The following is a 19,926-nucleotide window of genomic DNA, read 5'->3' on the forward strand; positions in this document are numbered from 1 at the left end:
TTGCATGTATGTAGAGACTGGAGATAGATTGCCTTTTATCCCAAATCAAATCATGTTATGTTGTTGGAAGTCAGCTTCCTTGGAAGTCAAACACAACAGGTCAAAATGCATATTCTGAATAATTCCAGGCAAGCACAAAACAGAAATTAGTGAGGCAGAAAGTGCTGGTTAGTATGCTCATGTTAATACCACTGAAGTGTAGATGTTCACTGAGAGGAGAAAATTGACTGATAAAAAAGAGTTTGAGAGAAATGGCAGCTACATACGTAGAAGAGTTTGAAATCTGCTTTGTTTGCATATGAGACAGCTGGTTAACAGTTTATGAAGCTTTCTGAGAAATTCAGAGGCTGTAGTTTGGTGAGAGAGGAATCCCATTTTTCATCTTTCAGGCAAGTCAGAGCTCCTATCTGGCAAGTACAAATAGTAGCCAATCGGTTTTAGCAACTTGTACATGGATAACAACCCCTGGTCAGGACAATGGAACCCTGCCCACATGTGGCAAACTTCTTGAAGACTTCACTGGGGCCAAATAATTAGAAAACAAAACAAAACAAAACAACAATCACATTAGTGTAGTTTCTTAAGAACCTTTATAGTCAAGGAGGTAAAGCAAAAAGCATGGCACTCGAGGCAGGGCAATAGAAGCATCCTAGCCCCAACCCAGAGGTGGGAGATAATGCTTCCCTTTAGCTTGCTACAGAAAGCTGTTTCCTACTAATGAGTGGACAATAGCAGAGAAACGAAAGCCACATCATGTCCTTGTGTGTCTTGGGCTCCTGGAGCTGGAGGACCTGAAATAAGCCTGCTGGGCTATTGAGACCAGGGGAGATTTGACCTTGAATAGCCAAAGGCTGTGGGGGAACCAAGGCTCCTCTCCACCAGGTAAATGCAAGATACAGAGTGCCAAATATTTTCCAAGTATGTACATATAATTTCAAACATTTCAGTCGCTAGGCGAAAGCAATGAAATTTATGGGAATGCAGAGGGAGGTAGGCGGCTGTTGTGTATTTTTAATCCTGTAGATCTCATCTTCCCATTCTTACCCTACCAGCATTTCATCCCTGATCATTCAAATGAAGGAAGCCAGCTCTCCCCACTCAGGCTGCCAAATTGTGGCAGCAGGGCCACTGTGTTTTATTTGACTGCAGAGGGCCAAGTACATTTATGGCACTATATAAATAATAAATAAAAATATTCATCGCTTCTCTCTCTGCTGACTTACACCGAAGCGAGAAGCAGGACAATCCTTTGCTTCCCTCCTCCCTCCCCCTGTTACGCAATTCTCTGAAGACGACATTTTCCAGGCTGCCAAGCAATTAGCACAGAAGCAACCAAGTTTGCCCAGTGCCTCCAAAGGGCCAGCTGTGGGAGCTGGTGAGGAGGAAGATGAAAAAGAAAAGCTGTCGGTGGCTGAGACCCTGGAAATGCAAGGAGAAATGCAAAAGCTGGAAGCTAAGGACAGTGCAGGAGCTCTGTAGCTGACCACCCTCTCCCCTGCAGAAACTCCCACTTGAAATGAGGGCAAAGCCAACAGTGTCATGTTGCATTCCTCCCTTCCAAGCAAGGATGGATTTGGCCTATGGACTTCCTTTGTGTATCCACTTCTCTTGCATTGTACCTCACTCAAGTTCCCAACTAAATGTTATTTTAAGTGCCAGTAATCCTTAAGAGTCCCATTACAAGTTTTACTGCTGCTAAATCCCTCCAGATCGACAGAAAACTGAGAATCCTGAGAGGCTGAGCCAAGGCTAAGGCATAGCACAGCCTTCTCGCTGCTCAGCACTATACAGTGCTGAGCTTGAGCAAGAGGGAGAACGACAAAGAAAGTAGGACTGAAGAGGGGGGAGAGAAAAAATACACTTGAAAACCCACTGACTTTAAACATTTATAGGCATAAAACAACTGAATCACTTTTCAGTACATGGGCATGGAGGTTTGTTGAAAGGATCTCACAGAGCGTAAAGATCATGCCAAGCTGAACAAGGCAGGATGATTAAATCTGTAATAAATGGACCCATCTATGATTGTAAAAAAAATCTGAGTTCAAATCTATGTACACAATAAATGTCATTGATTATAAAGATGCATTATGACACAATAAGTTGTTCCTGTTTATTAATATGAAGATATTCAAACAATATGTAATTATACAGAAATATACTGCATTATATACTATTTCTATATAAATATCATTCTTTAGGAACTGATGATTGTGAACAAATACAGAGAAGTAATCAGATTCCAAGGCATAAAACTTCAGACTTTCAGAGGTCTGAATTTTCCGCACTTCACTGTGAACCAGTGTTTGTTACATCACACACTAGTCAGTACTGTTAATGTTATATATAAAGGTCATCTCAAAACAAAGAACCGAATGCAGTTCAGCTCATTTACAGGAAGATGTCCCCACCAGAGAAGCACTGTGGAAGAGAAACAACTTTATGGGGGCATGATTTCTTTAATTTTTGTCTATATAAGGTGTGCTCCAGGCCAGGACTCTACCCATATTGAAGATCGTTTCTGATTTATCACAAAATAACTAGGTTGGAAGTGGCATGGCCTTGCTTGCATCTAGCTAGCTTGTAATCTCCATATAGGTCTCCACATAACAAAAATAATACTGCTGTTGAGAGGGTTAAATATTTTGTCCTTTTGGACATTGCCACATAAAACTTCCTTTGTGTCATGCAAGAAATCCATGAAACCACAAATATTCACTGACAGTAACTGCTTAATCCTGAGGAAAGTTTGTGCTGCCTCCAAGCCAACTAATTAGACACCCACTCCTCTAGCACACCTTTCAGGGTGCTACACTGAGCCCCACTTATGGTCTCCTCGGAAAATTTCAGACGAAGGTACCTGCTCTGAATTTATCCTAGCCTTCTCCAGAGCAAGTATTTGTTGTAAAAAAGCTCAGAAAGACACTTAACTTCAATCATGTGAATAATAGCCCATTGACTTTAATGTCCCCACTCATGAGCGCAAAGTTAAGCACATGCTTAAGTGTTCTGCATATTGGGATCCTTGTATAATTTACATTTAATGTGCTGCACAGCAGAATGTAGAAAATAATTCATTTTTCAGTTTCATGGCCAAGCACCTATTACTGCAGAAATAAAGCAGATTCATCTTTGCAGGGTACTGGTTTTGTTTTTTGTTTTTTTTTTTTTTAGTGAGATTTTTGCTTTGTGTCCACCTGAAATGTTTCATTCACTTCAGGATAACGTGTTGCCTTGTCTTTCAATTAACTCTTTCCTTCATTACAGAAAAAAAAAAAAAAAAAAAAAAAAAAAAAATTCCTTTTCTTAAATGTAGGTCTATTTTATGATTAAAGCCTGTAGAAAATAAATCAAAAATACACATCAGAGTTACCAATCAAAATACTTTGTTTCAAGTACACTAAAATGATCTACTTTGGCAAATACCAGATTTTGGCCAGTTTCAACTCTAAAACTTCATTTTTTTTTCTGGAAATAATGGATATTCATTGGGAAAAACAAAACAAAACAAAACAAAACAAAAAAAACCCAAACACAACAAAAAATAGCTGACCTAGGCTTCATAGAAATAAGTTCTTTGTCTCAACGTTTCATTAATATCTTAAGAAGCAAATAAGTTAAATACATGTGAAATTGCAGCAATCTATATTAATTTGCAGGCATACAGAAATCCATTTCTCTCCTTTTTATGTCAATTACAAAATTACCATTCTGATACTTTATTAGCCTCTTTGGCATTTCCAACTAATTTATAGGCACGGGTACTGTTTTTTTTATTATTATTAACCTACTGCATTCTAAATTATTTTATTTAAATGCCCTGCTGGCTGTCCACATTTGCTTTTATTCTATTATTACTGTATATGAATGGAAATTATGTATAGCTATTAGATTATTTCACACATTAGCTCATTTATATAATCTTTCCTGTATTTATTGCCTTCGTTAGACTGAAATACCGCAGGCACTTGTTTCTCTAACGAGTCTGAAGCTCTCCCATTATAGGAAATTGGGTTATATCTCCTGATTGCAGTCAGATGAAACCAGGCGCGTGCGCTGGCTGCAGCAACCTGTGACAGGCCATCTTGCTGGCCAGCCATTTGCAGGAGGGTCGTGGTGGTCCCCAGTGGCAGCCAGGCTCATAACCAGCTTCTCTGCTGCATGGGGAGGGTGATGAGGGCAGGCCTCAGATCAGCTCTTGGCCAGGTCTTGCAGGATCAGAGCTGCTCTCCAGGAGGAGCAAGTTTCTCCTCCCTGACTCTGCCCATGTCTACAACAGCTGTAGGAGCCAGTTTGACATGTGATTTAAGCAGCCATGAGGATTAACGTGCTAACTGTGGATTCCTGGCTCAGCTCTGGCACCGATTTTAAGCCAGCTGACAACAAACAGGCAGCACTGTGCATGGTGAGCATCACCCAAACACACCCTCAGGGCCAGGAGACAGAGCAGCAAAGGCCATGAAGCTCAGCACAGTCACCCACTGTACTACCTACCACCCTAGCATAGAGATCCCTGCAGCACAGCAAGGACATGACATTAGTCCCTGTCCTGCATGTCACTTGTACAGAAATGCTGGGAAACAGCCAAGACACCTTCCAAGTCCTCAGACAGCTGGAATGATTCAGCCCGCACTTGTAGGGACGTAGCAGGTCAACAGCCATAGGCCCCTCTCAGCTCTTCCTGAGCAAGGACCACACTGTCTACAGAGATCCCTGGGTGGGTGTTGCAGGCAGGAGCCAGCTTGACTTTGATGAGCATTCCCCCACCAGGCATAGTAATGGATTTTGGGAGTGCATCTGGCATTTTGGCTGCTCTGGAGTTCTGTTTTCCTCAGGTACTGTCATGCAAGCAGATTCTGTTTCTAGATAAGGAGGAATGATATCCTTTAAGTATCTAGATCTTCATCCATCAGCTTGGATTCCATTCTGTGTGACTCCTTGTGCTGGACACAGCTGCCCATATTGGCTATAGAAGGCCAGGAGCTGATCTGCCTCAGTTCTGCTGTGGATGATATCAGCAGTCACAATGGAGATAAGAGCCTGAAAACTTAAGCCATCCCTCTTGGCCAACCAGCACAGGTCAGCAACTGCCTCCTTTGTAAATCTGAACTGACTAATTTAAGCTGGCAGGAGAAGGGAGGAAGAGCACAGCACAACTCCATCTCCAGGGTATGTGTACTGAGGGGGTCGCAAGCACTGTGCAGACTTCAGAAGAAGGAGAAAAGAAGAAATTCAGAAGAGAGAATTCCTCCCAAACCAGGTCATCCTGAAGCAGAGCTTGGGTACCTGGGTGGCTGGTCTCAAATTCTGCAGAGCTTCTGCATACACAGAGTGGAAGTCCATGAGTCCAGCAGATCAATCTCTTACTCACCCTTTTGGATGGAGTTTTTCCCACTTGTCTATTCTCAAGACACAGCAGTTGGCCTTCATTTTTAACAGCCAATTTTCATCTGGTTCCAGATGCTCTGGTAGATCATAATTTTGCCCATATGCTGCACTTGCACTAGCAGCTGTGTTTGAGGCGTATCACAGCCACTTCAGTATGTACTATGGCCTTTCTCTTCCCCAAGAAAAACAGTGCATGCTTTAGGATATCAAAAGCAAACACAGGTAAGTAAGCAAAGAAAAGCAGAAGAAAATGACCTTAATCCAATACACATAAGCAGCCCTACAGTGATATTGATCAAAGTAAGGCTAGAAACCTACATCCAAAGGCTCTATGAAGCTCCAGGAACTACCACTTCAATTGATATTTCACACACATATCTCTGCAGGTATGGAGAGTGTTTTGAAAAACATGAGAAAGAAAGCATAGCTATCTCTATGAGCCTAAGCATAGCTCTCTCCATGAGCCTATGCACAGTCTGAAACAATAGATCAGAGGTATGAACTACCCCATTTAGTTCAGACAGTTGAAAACTTAAAGGTGACAAACTAATGTTAACTCTGGTAGGGCTGGTTGGTTTTGAACAGTGCCTTTCAACCTGAGAGAATCCACGGCTTCTCAGGAGCCTGTGCAACAACCTCCACCTAACAGAAGAGCATCCTCCTCACCCCCTCCTCAACACAGAATACTGCAAATGTGAGACACTGTGGAACAAATTGAGGTTGGAATGAAAACAAATAACAGGAGCACCTCTGCATGGGTTGTATTATTCTGTCATATTTCTTTCCAGGGAGAAAACAGAAACATCTAGAAAGGAAAAAAAAGCCAATGAAAAAAAACTCTTAGAAACAAATCCACCACAGAATTCCTAGCCTGATGCACATGACACTGTATACACAGGGGACCGACCACAATTTATTTCTAGACTGTCAAGGGGCACTAAAGAGACAGTAACTATAACCAGACAAGTAGTAGCAAATCAACACACACATTACTCTTTTTGCTGTTATCTCCAATAGCAGCGTATGTGACCTGTTGCTCCGTGGCTGCCTGACAATGACATGACCCCTAAAGAAGACCCAGTGACTGAGTAACAAATACAGTACGGGCAATCGAGACTCACAGAATTCAATTCTTTGTGAGTAACCTTGCAACAAAACAAAAATAAAGCAGTGCACACAGCTTCAGACCCTCATGAGCCAGACAGCGCTAACCTGCATGCATGAGCAATCTCCTCAAAATCCTCAGTGCGCAAAGCCTAGCAAAAGCAAATGCTCTGTGAGTACAAAACGCACCGCATGTAAACAAGGCAGTGAAACACAGTGAAACAGGGAATGATTTTTTGTGCTAAGCCTCCAAAGGCCTTGAAAAAATGACAGTCTAACTTAAAATGCAAGCAATAGTAAATCATCAAAGCCAAGCTGATTTACCCCCATAGGCAGAAGTTGTCCCCAGAATAAACTAACAGATCACATTTGCTAGCACAGTAGTCACAGTTCCCACACAGACAAATTACTTCATCCTGAAAAAATGGGTTGCAGCCATTATACACATCACCTTCAAAGCAGCATTAATTCATTTCTTGCTGCCAATCAAGGTGTAGTCTGGGATCATGCAAGCAAGCACAGATCAGTTTTGTTTCCATAATTCACTCCTGAAATGCTTAAAATGTGTAAAATTTGAACTGAATACCAGTGAAGAACAGTTGTGCTATTTAAACCAGGGACTACAGTAATGTCGCAACTGAAAAAGTCTTAGTATTTTAGCAGTAAGAGAAGAAAGAGCAATACAACCTCTTCTGTGAAGAAGGCTGCTTTGGGGGCATCCATTACCTTTTTGTCGCTCAAGCCGGACACCTGGTCAACATATTCCTCTTGGATCATGAAGGCAGCCAGATTGGCAGTGTAGCTGGCCAGGAAGATGACAGCAAAGAAGGCCCACACTGACACCATGATCTTGCTAGTGGTACCTTTGGGATTCTGCACTGGCACAGAGTTGTTGAACACCAGCCCCCACAGCAACCAGATAGCTTTGCCAATGGTGAAAGAGGGACCTCCTGGCTCTAGAGTGATTGAGAAACAAGATTCCACAGTGAGCATCTCAGAGCAAGCAGTCTGCATTTCTCTTTACATACATAACTTCAGAGTTAAGGTTAGTATCTATTCCTGTGAGATGAATGTCCATAGCTATGCTCCCCTGTATTCATGACACTATGTCTAAGCAAAGCATGACCCTGAAAAGTGATTTTCTAAAATGTCCTCAGGCTTCTGTATTCATTCTGTCCCAAAGACTTCCAGTGAAGGTTTATATAAGGGCTTTTTTGTACCTGATTAGAAAATGTAGAACACTCCATTTCAGTTCAAGTGTAGTCACCAGAAATAGTTTTCTCAGAAGAACTCTACCCTCATTTCTAGTTGTTTAACAGTGGTTTTGTTCCTAAACTCCTACCATACATCTGTGCAAAATATGGCCTTCACTGCACTTGTATAGGTGCAAGAAAGAGCATCATCTGAAATAACAAGTCTACAAATACATCTGCAAGAGTGTTTTGTTACTGAGTCTGCTGATATTACATGAGCCAGAGAAGGACCCAGTCCGTCTCCATGTACTGCATCTAAGCTACATAACATACACTTTGGTCTCTCTCAGGAAGATCAGTAGCCTCAAGAACAAATCCAATGTTTACAAAGCTGATATTTTCCCCTTATTCACTTTTCAGAGTAAAAGTTCACACATAGCCCAAAAGCCACGCATGCTCATGAAACACCATGCTTGAAACCTTGTGAAATCCTGTCTGGTTCTCAGCAGTCCCACATCCCTGGCATATGTAGGTTCCATTAGTGGGAACCAAAACATATGCTCAAATTGAGCACAAGAGAAACTGTCGTTGAGACTGCAGCTGGAATTACTCAAAAGATCGTACTTCAGGCACTGAGAAGATTCTCCTGGGAGAAGATTCTCTGGCACAATTCAAGTACTGCCTGTCACTTTTCTGATGGTGCTACCCTGGCTCTGCAACCATTTGGTTTAGCATCCCATGCTTCATGTCCTCCCTTGGGAAGGTGGGAGCCAGGTGCTTCTGCCTGTGATTAAGGTTGGCTCCAGCAGAGAAACAGAAGGGAAGAAAGTCAATTGATGACTTCTCTTCAAAGCACTGAATAGGGAAAAGTATGGATCATCTGAAGGCACAAACTGTGCGTGCCCTTAATGCAGCTGAAAAGTGCAAGGGGCTCATTGTGTAATCTGGGAATTGCACATTAAGTTCTAAGTAGAATCATCATCTGGAAAAACTGGAGCCTCTAGATGCAAGGAGACAAACTTGGTGTAAGAAATTGGTTTGACACTCCTTGCATCTTACATGTTGGAGCGGTAACTTTTAATTCCTCTTTACTAAATGAGTGAGATGCCTGAATCATGTGTCTCTGTAAGATACGGTACTTCAAGGTACAGGTATGGACTTGCCCTAAGACACAGGTGCAAGCCGTGTAAAACATCAGTGGGAACTGCAATCTGTAAGGAAATCTCACGAAGTTCTTTGCTATTATTTTCTGTTCACCAGTCACCCCATTTGCTTTGAGCCACAAATCAAGACAGCAACGGGAGTCTCTAATCCATACCAGGAATGACATTTCAAACTTGGAGTGACCCAAGAACAACAAATCAGTGTAGTTGGAGGCTAGATCAGGACATGCTCACCTAACTTGGAGAAAGGTATCCTTAAAGAGAAAATTCAGATCTAGGAGCAGATTAATACTACTGTAGACTATTTGAATGCAGCCAAAATAACATTAGCAACAGTATTCATTACCAAAGAGGCATTTCAGCCTCCACAGGCTGCTTTCTACATCTCTGTGTTATGTATGTCAGGGATAATATCTTCCTGATGGTGCAGTACCATTCATGATTACTCAGAAATGTTGATACTCCAGCTACAGTTCACCTAACTTAATAACTGTACAATTGCATACCTATATTAAAAACTGCTTCCAGTTCCACATCTGTATTAATACCTCCCAGGAGACTCACAGGTTTATCAGTATTTACTTGAATCCAAAGATCTGTGTTGCCATGAAGGTACCCCATGGTTCCATCACAAGAAAAAAAAGTTCTTCACTTCCCCATATATGTAGTTCTGCCTGCATTTCTATAAACACTTTTTTTTTCCAACCTGATCTATGGAAGGTATCCTCGCCCATGGCAGGGTATTGGAACTGGATTATTTTAATGTCCCTTACATGCACTCAAAGTAATACACTGGGAGCAAATGAATGCATTTACTAAAAACTCCCAATCCTACCACTCTCAACTGACCAATAAGTTCCGGAAAGGTTTAAAGTGCCGATTTGTTAGGGCATGAAATAAAGAGGTGACAACAGGCTCAACTTGCTAATTGTCCTTATACCAATAAACGGAAAAATTCTGCCTCTCAAGTTGTTTTGTCCATCCTCTCTTTAACTGTCTCCTGAAGACCAGAACCAGAGAGTTAAGTCACTCATTCCTATCTTTCCTACTGCCTTTACAATATAGTTGCTTGCCCAGTCCCAGAAAAAATGAGCTTCTCATTTTCACAGCTGGCTTTGGCAAGCCAGAGAGCCAATCTGAAGAGGATGATGCCCAGCTGACAGATGTGGGCTCTGGAGTACGGCACGACATCGGGAGGCCAGCAGTGCTGCTTGCTCTCCTAAGAGATATAGCACTGAAGGGCAGATTGAAAATGGAGAGCCCTCTGATTGCCTCGGAGAGAGCAGCTCTGTAGGCACTGCCAGCACCAGCTACCAGGATCCCTATCCCCTTCATAAGAAATGATTGGAGCTAGCGTTTGCTTTAGAGATGAAAGCATCACAGCTCAGTCTCCTGAGCCAAGCAAATTATCCATTATCCACATCTGTTCGCTACAGAGATGTTTTCCGCCTCCCTCCCTGCCCTCTTTAAGCACCTTTTAGAGTGGACTAGATCTGTATCACATTTAAGCGAAGGAAATGCCAGTAATGAAGGACCCAGGATTGAAAGCAAGAGAGGACTGTGGCAAGGAGTGGCTTCCCTTACCTCTGCCATCAGCAAGGCACCGATTATAGCCCACAGGGCTGAAGTACTCGAAGACAAAGACAGCCACTGCAGAGATGATAAGCAGCATCACAAACATCATCACCCATACGTCAGCACTGAATGGCTCTGGAGAGGAAAAGAAACCCATGCTGAAAGGCTTGATACACAGCAGCCACCTTACCCTTCCTTTCTTTGCCTTCCGGAGCACCCCAATGAGAGTGTGTGGCAAAATGGGCTTGGGAGAAACAGAAGTCATGGTAAAGCCTTCAACCCTAATCTGAACAACATCCTGAATTGGTAGAAGCATTGTTTCTTTTTCTGTAATGACTACATTCATTCTTACAGCCACATCTGTGACACACGGCTCCATTTGGAACCACACGCAGCCACTGTGACACGCATTGATAAAATAAAATGCATTGATAAAAGACTGTTCCCAGGAAGTCCTCCAGCACCATCTGGAGAGAGTGGGGAAAATGAAACAGAACTGGCAGAGTTTCAGACAAGCATCCAACTTTCAAGATGCTACTGAGCCAAAGAGCATCTCCAAATTTCTGAGGTTCAGCCCTAGTGATAGTAGTTTCTCAGCTATTCTATTCTTGCAGCAATTGAAACACTGGCTCATTCTAGAATTGTTAAGCGTTTCCATTCTGCAATTGTTTGATCTTTGCCAGTTTTCTCCACCTCCAAGCCTGAAGAGATAAAGATGGGACTGTACCAGATTAAGGAAACCTAGAACTCTGGCCCACATTACAGTCAATTTTCCAATCTCAATTTAATTGCAATTAAAAAATGTTGTGTTTATTTTCTTGGTTTTTTTTTTACACACCCCAGGTAATACTGGTGGAAAGTTGGAAGCCAATTTTCCTTGGCTAATGGCAAAAACTGATGAAGAGTGAGTAGTAATGAAACAACTTCTTGAAGAAGTTTGGGGAAAAAAAATTATCCATATAAAATTACTTCTGTTTATAAGTGTTCTCAGGTTCCTGGCAGAGAGGAGACAGTAATTATGTAACTCATGTAGCATGTTTGCTGCATCATAAAGCATTTTGTAAAGCCAAATAGTAGATACTAGGAAGACACTGGGAAATGCAGTAATATTTCTGCATTCTCCAATTACCCTCCTGCACTGAAGAACAACAGAAACCGTTTTATTGGGATGCAGTGTCAGCAAAGAACTGATGGCTCGACCCGTCAAGTTCTGTTAGATATCTAACTTCCTCCAGTGTCTCTGACAAGTGAGGACTGAGTTAAAATCTTTACAAATAATGTCTCTGAAAGTACAGCCATTTATTGCTAATTGTCATCACTAAGAAGTATACGCTGGTTTACCAGCTATAATGTTTGAATCATATTTTTTTTTCTGGCCTACACTCCTTGAACATGCCATTAGCTGAGTCACTGGGATACCACATGCTGTAGGGTAGATGGCAACCCCGAGGAGCCCATTCTTTGCTAGAATTACTGAGAAATGCCTTGGAACTTCTAGGCAGTGCCTATTTGCATTTGCCTGGATTTTGCTTGCTTGGGATTAAGAACTAAAACATCATAGTTTATTTTTACATACCAGTCCCACAGGTATTCCTAAAAAGGAACTTTCAGGCTCAGAATCACAAGTAACCTTCACCTAATTTTTGATGAACACTGGACTAAATTTTAATTTTAGATTAAAATGATACCTAAGAAGGCAGAAGGTGAGACAGTTCCATTGCTACGTGACACCATGACGCTGATTCCCGTCTCAATGAAGGGCACAGAGAAATCCACTACTTCTGATCTTTCCTCGTTAATTGTGAGGGATCCCACAGCCATATAGGCCCGCTTGGTGACGACCTAGAGAAAAGAAAAGAAGATTTCACACATACAGAGCCAGGGCCAGCCCTACTCAAGCATCATGAGCGTGTTCCTTCTCACCATTCTGCCTTTCCGTGCAGTTCTTTCACTCCTCTAATCCCATTCCCTATATTGTTTCTATCATTTCTCCTTTCTAATCTTTCATCAGGACACCTTCTTCTTTCAGGGAATCTATAGACATTTATCTTCCCCTCAAAGCTGCTATGTGTATAAAAAATAAATCCGCAGAGGTCTTAGGATAAACACATCATCCACTGAGAAGATGTCTTATCTCATTTTTCTGTCCTTGCTTTCTCCTCCTTCTAACACTGCAAAGTCTTATTTCATTCTTTATACATCTTATATATGATCGAAGCTTAATCTAGGCTGCAGCCTCTTTGGTGCATGGATATCACATTCTTTCTTTGACTATAAAGGCCAAATTTGTGACACCACAAGGAATAATAATTAATCTCTGAGCAGGAAAGGTGGTCACGGTCAGAGAGTCAGAGCAGTTTAATTCACACAGTGCCCAGAAAGGAGTCAATCATTTCTACAGAGTCACTTCTGTCCCCTCCCTGAAAGGGAACAGAATAATGACTGAAGGTCAGACCTGACCTATGGCACCCAGCCCAGGAATGAAGACCACCACACCCTCCTTTTGCTGCTGACCTCTCCAATCATTCCATTCCACGTCCCATTGATCTTTTTCCCATGCTTGCCATTAGTCACCAAGTAGAGGTCATAGGTGAACTTGACAGACTTTGAGATTTTCTTGAGGATGTCGATGCAGAACCCCTTACAACACTTCTTCATATAATCCGGCTCTTCATCAGTTTTATTCCTGAACCATCACAACAAAAAATGAGTTAAAAAAAGCAGAGAAAATTCCCTTAATTCCTCTCTATGATCAGTATGAGCTTCCCCTCCCACAATTCCCCTCCACAATGTGGAGAATTTAAGTTGTGATATCTGTGCAGGATAGGGGCTAATCATGAATGGACACAGGCCAGGCTAAGCAAGCTGAGGTGATTTTTCTAAAAAGGATTATTAGGATGTGCCAGCATTGGCCCAGTACCCTACTTCTTGCTGAGAAGGGAGAGGACAATAGGAGGAGACAAACTTAGGGGTACATACTCAGTCACAATGCGTTTTTGGCAAGGGACTGTGTTCCTCATGCAGGTGCCACTTAGGGGGTCCACATTCTCCACAATGACAAACGGTGCCTCTTCCAGAGTCACTATACTCAGGTGATCATCCTCACGCTCCTCAGAGTCAGGATAAAGCTCAAAGCGGGGCCACACGTAGTACTTCATCTGCAATTTCTTTTCCTTCCATTTCCCCACCTGTGGAGAAATACAAAACATAAGATAGACTTCTAGCTGCTCCACCACTCTGCATTAAGCACATCCCCAGGCCCAGGCAGGAGAACCACTCTGGAGTGCCCAAACCTGTATGAGACAGAGATGTTTTAAGGAAGAAGGCTCTGAGGAAATGCATTGAAACCAAGAGAGAGAAGAGATCAAGAAACACATCTGTGAGCGTCTCATCTCTCTGATGGTTTAATCCTCTGGAGAGTGAACGGATGACCAGAGGGGTACCATCAGTACAGCCAAACAGACATGACATCTTTCAGCTTTCTCAGCCAAGCAACAACCAGATATCTTGTTGTCTCCTGAAAAGTTCAGCCTGCTAACCACAATAAAAATGATTATCTTCCTGATAAAAGAGACAAGAAATACATACAGAACTAAAGTGAAATAAAATGTAATTTTTAAAACCTCACTTGAAAAAGTCAAAACAAATCTTATTTTCTTTTCCAAAATTTTGTTTTCATTTGTTTTCAGTGACATTAATCACATTAATTCACCTTAACCAAAGTTAGCTTTATCCAGAAATAACTCCATCTGGAAATAGGTTGCCCATTCTTAGTCAGGACTAAGTTATTCCAAATGGCAGAGGAGAGGCGGACGTTCTGCAGTTTTAGGAGTGTCTTCACAGGAGATAAACATATACAGAGAAGCCTGTTTAACAGTACTCTGCCTATTCCCTGCTAAGGGCTCACTAATATACCTACTCTTGTCCTTTCACAATGATGTGTTTACATATCCTAGCTGGAAACAAGGAATTGCTCTGTTTCTGACAAAGAAATTCAAGCAGTGTCTAAGATCTTTATTCTCAGAATTTTTCCGTAAAGATGTATTGAAATTTTACATCTTTTCATTCTCCATTTCTTAAGCAGAGATCACACCTTCAGAAAGCAGAAAAGGAGGGGTGGGGACTCCTTAGCTTTATACCTACTGCCACAAATAAGAGTTGTTTTGAAGTGAATCCATTCCCTTAAGAGAAGATACGTGTAGCACGCCCACTGCCAATGGTAGACTGCTTCTTGCAAAAATTCCAGGAAAAGAAAGCACCTGAACATCAACTACACTTTGAACTATCAAAGTCTTGCCTTTGTTCTTATTTCCCCCCATCACAGTTGACACTAATTAGCACCTTGGCTCGCAGCTCAAGCTGAGTGGGCAAGAAACTAACTGGGCTTGAGAAAGAACTTTCCTGCTCCAACCTCAAAGGAAGCCCTCCAGGCCATTGGGGGGGGGGGAGGCTGCATGTGTATGTGGGAAGCTTGTGTGACTGCTTTTAGCAGTGTACCTGCTTGGTGGGTAAACAGAAAAGCTTCAATCCACTGCAATCCAACAGCACCTCCCACCACCCCCAAATTTCAGTCATTTATTTATTTAAACGACAAGAAGGGAGGGAGAAGCACTTATTAGAGGCTCATTAGGTGTCAGCGGTTATTCTGTGAAACTCAAAGCCCAGCTGGGGTTTGGCATTTTGGAGCAGCCAGAATTCACATAAAACACTTGTCACCTTCAAAACAAACAAACAACCGCTTCATCTGGTCATGAAAGAAAAACCCACTCTGAGGGCTGGTGGAAGGAGAAGAAAGGCAGAAGACATCACCCAGAGACAGCAACCTCCCCATCTACCCTGCAGTGTAAACACGACGCCCCACGGAGAGCAGGACTGTGGTTTCTACCAGAAGCAGGTGAAGTGGCCAGGCAGTAGGTTGCTGAGTGGGCACGGAGATGTTGTTTTAATTTTTAAATATGCTTTAATCAATAAGTGGAAGTCGGCAGAGTGGGAGCCCAGGGAACTGGTGGCCCCTTTTACCCACAAATGAGAGATTATGTTGAACGTAGCAGACAGTCTCTACTCACACCCCTATGTAAGTCTGCATGTGGAAAGTGCATTTCTGAGGGGACAGAGCGCATATACCCACAGTCTGCTCAGCCTTGGACTTCCCTCTCATCGAACGAGCAGGTCAATTTATCATCAGCTGAGCCATGATTTCTGCAGCACAACTTTGGCCTTCAAGTAACTGATCTCAAATCCCTAAAACCAGTTCAGCGAAGCCACCACACAAGTAGAATAACTATACACACAGGGCTCAGGGGGGAGCAGCGATTAAGATGCTGCACAGAACAGCACAGACTTCAGCTCAATAACATTAACTTATCATAGAAATAAGCACTTGATGAAAGAGACATCCTGCAGTATCTCAGCAGCACTTAGATATCACAGTAATAGGCATGATATAAACCCCTAAGTGATAAATTAGATCAGATAGGCAAACCCAACTCGTAATTACCCAGAAGTTCTCTGGTACAGAAAGAGGACTTCATAAGGCTGCATGCTAGGCACATTTCACAGCACTGTACTACATGGGCCAATGTTATGAAATTAGAATGACAACAACAGTCATGGCCTCCTGTGCACCGGAGTACCTAATCTGCAAATACAGCTGTACGTGCCTCTTCATTATTATCCTAGTGAAGTCCTCGTAAATCGTCTGAAAAGGAGGAAAAACAGAATGTAAGGAAATGGTCTGGCCTGTTTAACTATGGACTGTCTCAAGTATCTATGCAAATATTGTACCTCATTGCTAACCCGTACAATCAAGCATAACGTATAATTATTTTTACACCTGGAGACGTGTACTGGGTATGAACAAGTGACACAGAGAAAATCAGAAAAGATTTGTGAACTGAGGGAGGGCAGACTTCTTCACATGCTCACGCATGGAAGGATCAAATGTGTACACTTGTAGTTAAAGACAGGCTTTAAGCCACGTGTGGACAATGATAGTAAAGATAGTAAAGAAGCATCTCATGCACAGGACAGAGACAATGCAAGAGAAAGAAAATTAAAATGTGCATTTTATGCTAGATAATCTGCCATGAGAGAGAAGGAGCAATTCACTCTGGGGACAGAGGTTAGCCTCAAAAGAATTAAATGTCACAGATTTGTCCAGATAATGATGCCTGCTCTTAAAGAATATAACCTGCCAAGCTGCGCAGAGCAGAATAAGGCACTTCTGAACTCTCAGGATATTTGGTATTAACAGCCTGTAAACTGTTATTACTTAGGTTTTGCTCAGTGCTTGCTTCAGCAAAAAGAGGAAAAATAAACCATCCCAGGCATCCTACATATTTGTCAACCTGCAGTTTCTAGACTCACTGGGTGTTCTCTGATCAGAGTCCAGTCATCCAAACTCCCACCAGGATTACTGCAGGGTCACAGAATCAGCAAAAATAAGGATGCCAGAGACCATTAACAGCCCCTTATAAATATTGTCCGAAACCTAAGTATATGCCAGGGGAGGGCTCCTAGAGCCAAATTTTCACCTTAATTTCCCATTCTCTGTCCATACCACACCAGATCTTATAAAGAAAGGGAGGTCACTTGGACTGGGGATTAATCAGGAGGTATTGAGGGAGGGGAGAAGCCAACTCTCATCTTAAAATACAGAATCCTACTTCAGATTAACAAGCTGTTGGGAGAGGAAGTCCAACACATCTACAAAACAAGAAAGTGAGAGCGACTGTAGAACAAAAAGTCAATCACGATGCTATCGGTTTGCCTACGTGTATAAGCTATAACAGGCAGACAAAAGGTACAATTGCCTATAATAAGTCAGAGCCTTCCAAAAGCCTTCCAGCAGGCTGGCAAATTGCCTTAACCGCGGTATGATGCAGCCAGAACAAAAGCGTTCTGCAGTATGTTAATGCGTATCTTTAATGAAAGGTGTTGTAGCATATTAGCTCCCCAAAACTAATTCTTAACAGAGCTTTGCTCCCCTCCCAAGAGAAGCTAAGGCTTGTAACAGTCATTTGTGACAGATGTTTGCCCAACCTGTCCCTTCACTGGCAGAGAGACTGTGGTCTCTGTGGGCAGTCTAACTATCCTTGCCATTAAAAAAGTGTGGGTTTTTTTTTTTTGCCCCAATGTCTGACCTAAATCTTCTTGCTGCAGTTTATACCAGGTCAGTATATTTCCTTATTCTTCTGCATTTGCCCTTTTCAGTGTTATCAGGTCAGTAAGATATTTATAACACAACGGCTGGGTAGTCTCATTCAGTAGATACCTTAAGTGCTGCATTAGCTAAAGCAACTGCCTGTTCAAGTGACCAGCACTCAAACTATTTACAAAGCCCTCCTTCAGATTTATAGTGCAGACAAATAAGAGCTTCTCCCATAAACCTCCAGGACTGTTTGCTGCAGCCACAAGAGAAGCCAACCTCTCAGTTCCTCTTAGTATGTCTGTGAAGGACCACAAAAGCATTTGGAGAACCTTCCAACTTCCAGTGTCAACAGACGGAGAAACAAAACCGCATCAAAATGTGGCCCTTCAAGGACTAAACTGGAGTGAAAGATTCAGGGTATAAAGAAATGAGGGCTTCAGACACAATTCTTGTGCAAGATACTCAGACATACTGTATTTGATTTGGGGTTTAGGTTTCCGATTTTGAAGAGATGCCAGGAGAACTATGCCTGGGTAAAGTCTTTTATAGTTTTTGTTTCATCCAGGCTCCTATTTGCACAATGCCTTGCACTACTCTATTAAAATCTTCTCTAGCTTCCTGACACTCATTGTATCGAAGAGACGCAAGAAAAGGAACGAAAGGTATTTGGTTCCTTTTAAAGAACAAAAGATCATTCCAAACTCATTTAGGACTCAAACGGTTTCTGCTTTTCCCAAAACATTTTTTCTCCTTTATATTACATTTTCTTTTCCAGAAGCTGAGGGGCTTTTTCATTCCAGTGGGGAACATAAAGGCAACAGCACAGGGCAGGAACTGGAAGGCACCAATTCCCTATTTTGCCAAGGACCTCTGGGACCTGATCTGCAAAGACACCCTGGTGCCTCTGCTTCACATTGTGTAAAATGGAGATAATTGTATGTTCTCGCTTCTGGGGCGCATGGAGTGAATAAACACAGAAATAGTCATGAGGTTCAGAAATACTATGGAAATTGGGAGATATACACATGTAGCTAGATGTGGGAACTCTTACAGTAAGTACGGAAAGCTTTCTGCTTCTTATTCTTTTGTCAATTAAATGGAAAGATCTTATGTAACTTTTACATATGATTTTAATACACAAAAAAGGGAAAATCAAATATAGAAAATATATAGGTAGAATATCTGGCAGAAAACAGTAATATTATTGGCAACATAGCTGATGCAAAAGCATACCTTACCCCTCTAGAAAGGTGGGAGAGTCTAGGGAGAAGTAAGAGCTTTGTTGGTACAATTCATGTAGATTCTAAATGAGGACATACAGAAACCAGAACAAGTAGGCAGGATTGAAAAGGGCTACTGTAGGAATAATAGAAATACCATAGAAATAATAGTTTTAACTGGGACACTGCCAAAGGTATGTCCTGCTCGGAGTACATAATAGTAAATGCAAACCTGAGGGGTTGGAACATTTGTGCTGCAGTAGCCTGAAATGAAATAAATCATGCATAAATAAAATAAAATCACTTGGGATTAAAACAGTTTTCAGAAGCCCAATTTAAGGTATTTTACAGGGGTTGTAATAGCTTTATGGTTTAACCCAGCAGGTGACTGAGCACCACACAGTTGTTTGCTCACTTTCTGCTTCCCAGTGGGATGGGAGAGAGAATCTCAGAAAACAAAGTAGAACTCATGGGTTGAGATAAAACTATGTATTAAGTCAGATAAAAGAATAATAATTATGACTATATATATGTGTGTGTGTGTGTATATATATATAAATGTATAAATGTATACAACAAATGTATATAACAAGTGATGCACCCCCCACCACCAATGCCCAGCTAGCCCCCCACGCAGCAGAAGAGAGACAGATGCCTTCGCACCCCCTCCAAAACTTGTTCCTCATGATGTCATAGGACATGGAATATGCCTTTGGCCAGTTCAAGTCAGCTTTCCTAATTCTGTTCCCACCCAGCTCCTTGAGCCCTTCACTGCAAATGTCCTGGGCTCTGTACCATACTGCTGAGCAGCAACTATAAACATCTGTGTTACCAACATTGTTTGTGTCCTAGGACCAAAACATAGCATTATATTAGGCACACTAAAGAAAACAATTCCATCCCTGCTGAAACTATGACTGAAACTATGAGATGTGCTGGAGATTCACAGGTTTAGCTTTCATGGACAGATATGTTCTTACCATTATTAAAGAGGAATTATATCAGAAACTAAGTCATTTTAAAAGGCTTGAGTGTCACTAGGTAAGGTAGGAAACAAATGCAAATGTTAACAGTAGCACGTGGATGCCTCATTTTTCTAGATTTGATTGGTGACACATTTCTTCACCTCAGAA

At 42.0% G+C, this 19,926-nt stretch overlaps 1 protein-coding gene across 12 annotated transcripts in view; it reads right to left on the minus strand.

The window, feature by feature from the left end:
* The window catches only part of GRIN2B (glutamate ionotropic receptor NMDA type subunit 2B), a 227,490-nt gene that overhangs the window by 18,974 nt on the left and 188,590 nt on the right, over positions 1 to 19,926 (minus strand). For all 12 annotated transcript variants that reach the window (XM_048942795.1, XM_048942798.1, XM_048942817.1 and 9 more), the window contains 5 exons: positions 13,403 to 13,611; positions 12,938 to 13,109; positions 12,112 to 12,265; positions 10,433 to 10,558; positions 7,219 to 7,448 (listed from right to left, as the gene is read on the minus strand). In XM_048942795.1, coding sequence (XP_048798752.1) covers positions 7,219 to 7,448; positions 10,433 to 10,558; positions 12,112 to 12,265; positions 12,938 to 13,109; positions 13,403 to 13,611 — 891 coding nt within the window. The remainder of the gene's footprint in view (positions 1 to 7,218; positions 7,449 to 10,432; positions 10,559 to 12,111; positions 12,266 to 12,937; positions 13,110 to 13,402; positions 13,612 to 19,926) is intronic.

This window comes from Lagopus muta, chromosome 1, assembly GCF_023343835.1.
Source record: "Lagopus muta isolate bLagMut1 chromosome 1, bLagMut1 primary, whole genome shotgun sequence".
Taxonomy (NCBI): domain Eukaryota; kingdom Metazoa; phylum Chordata; class Aves; order Galliformes; family Phasianidae; genus Lagopus; species Lagopus muta.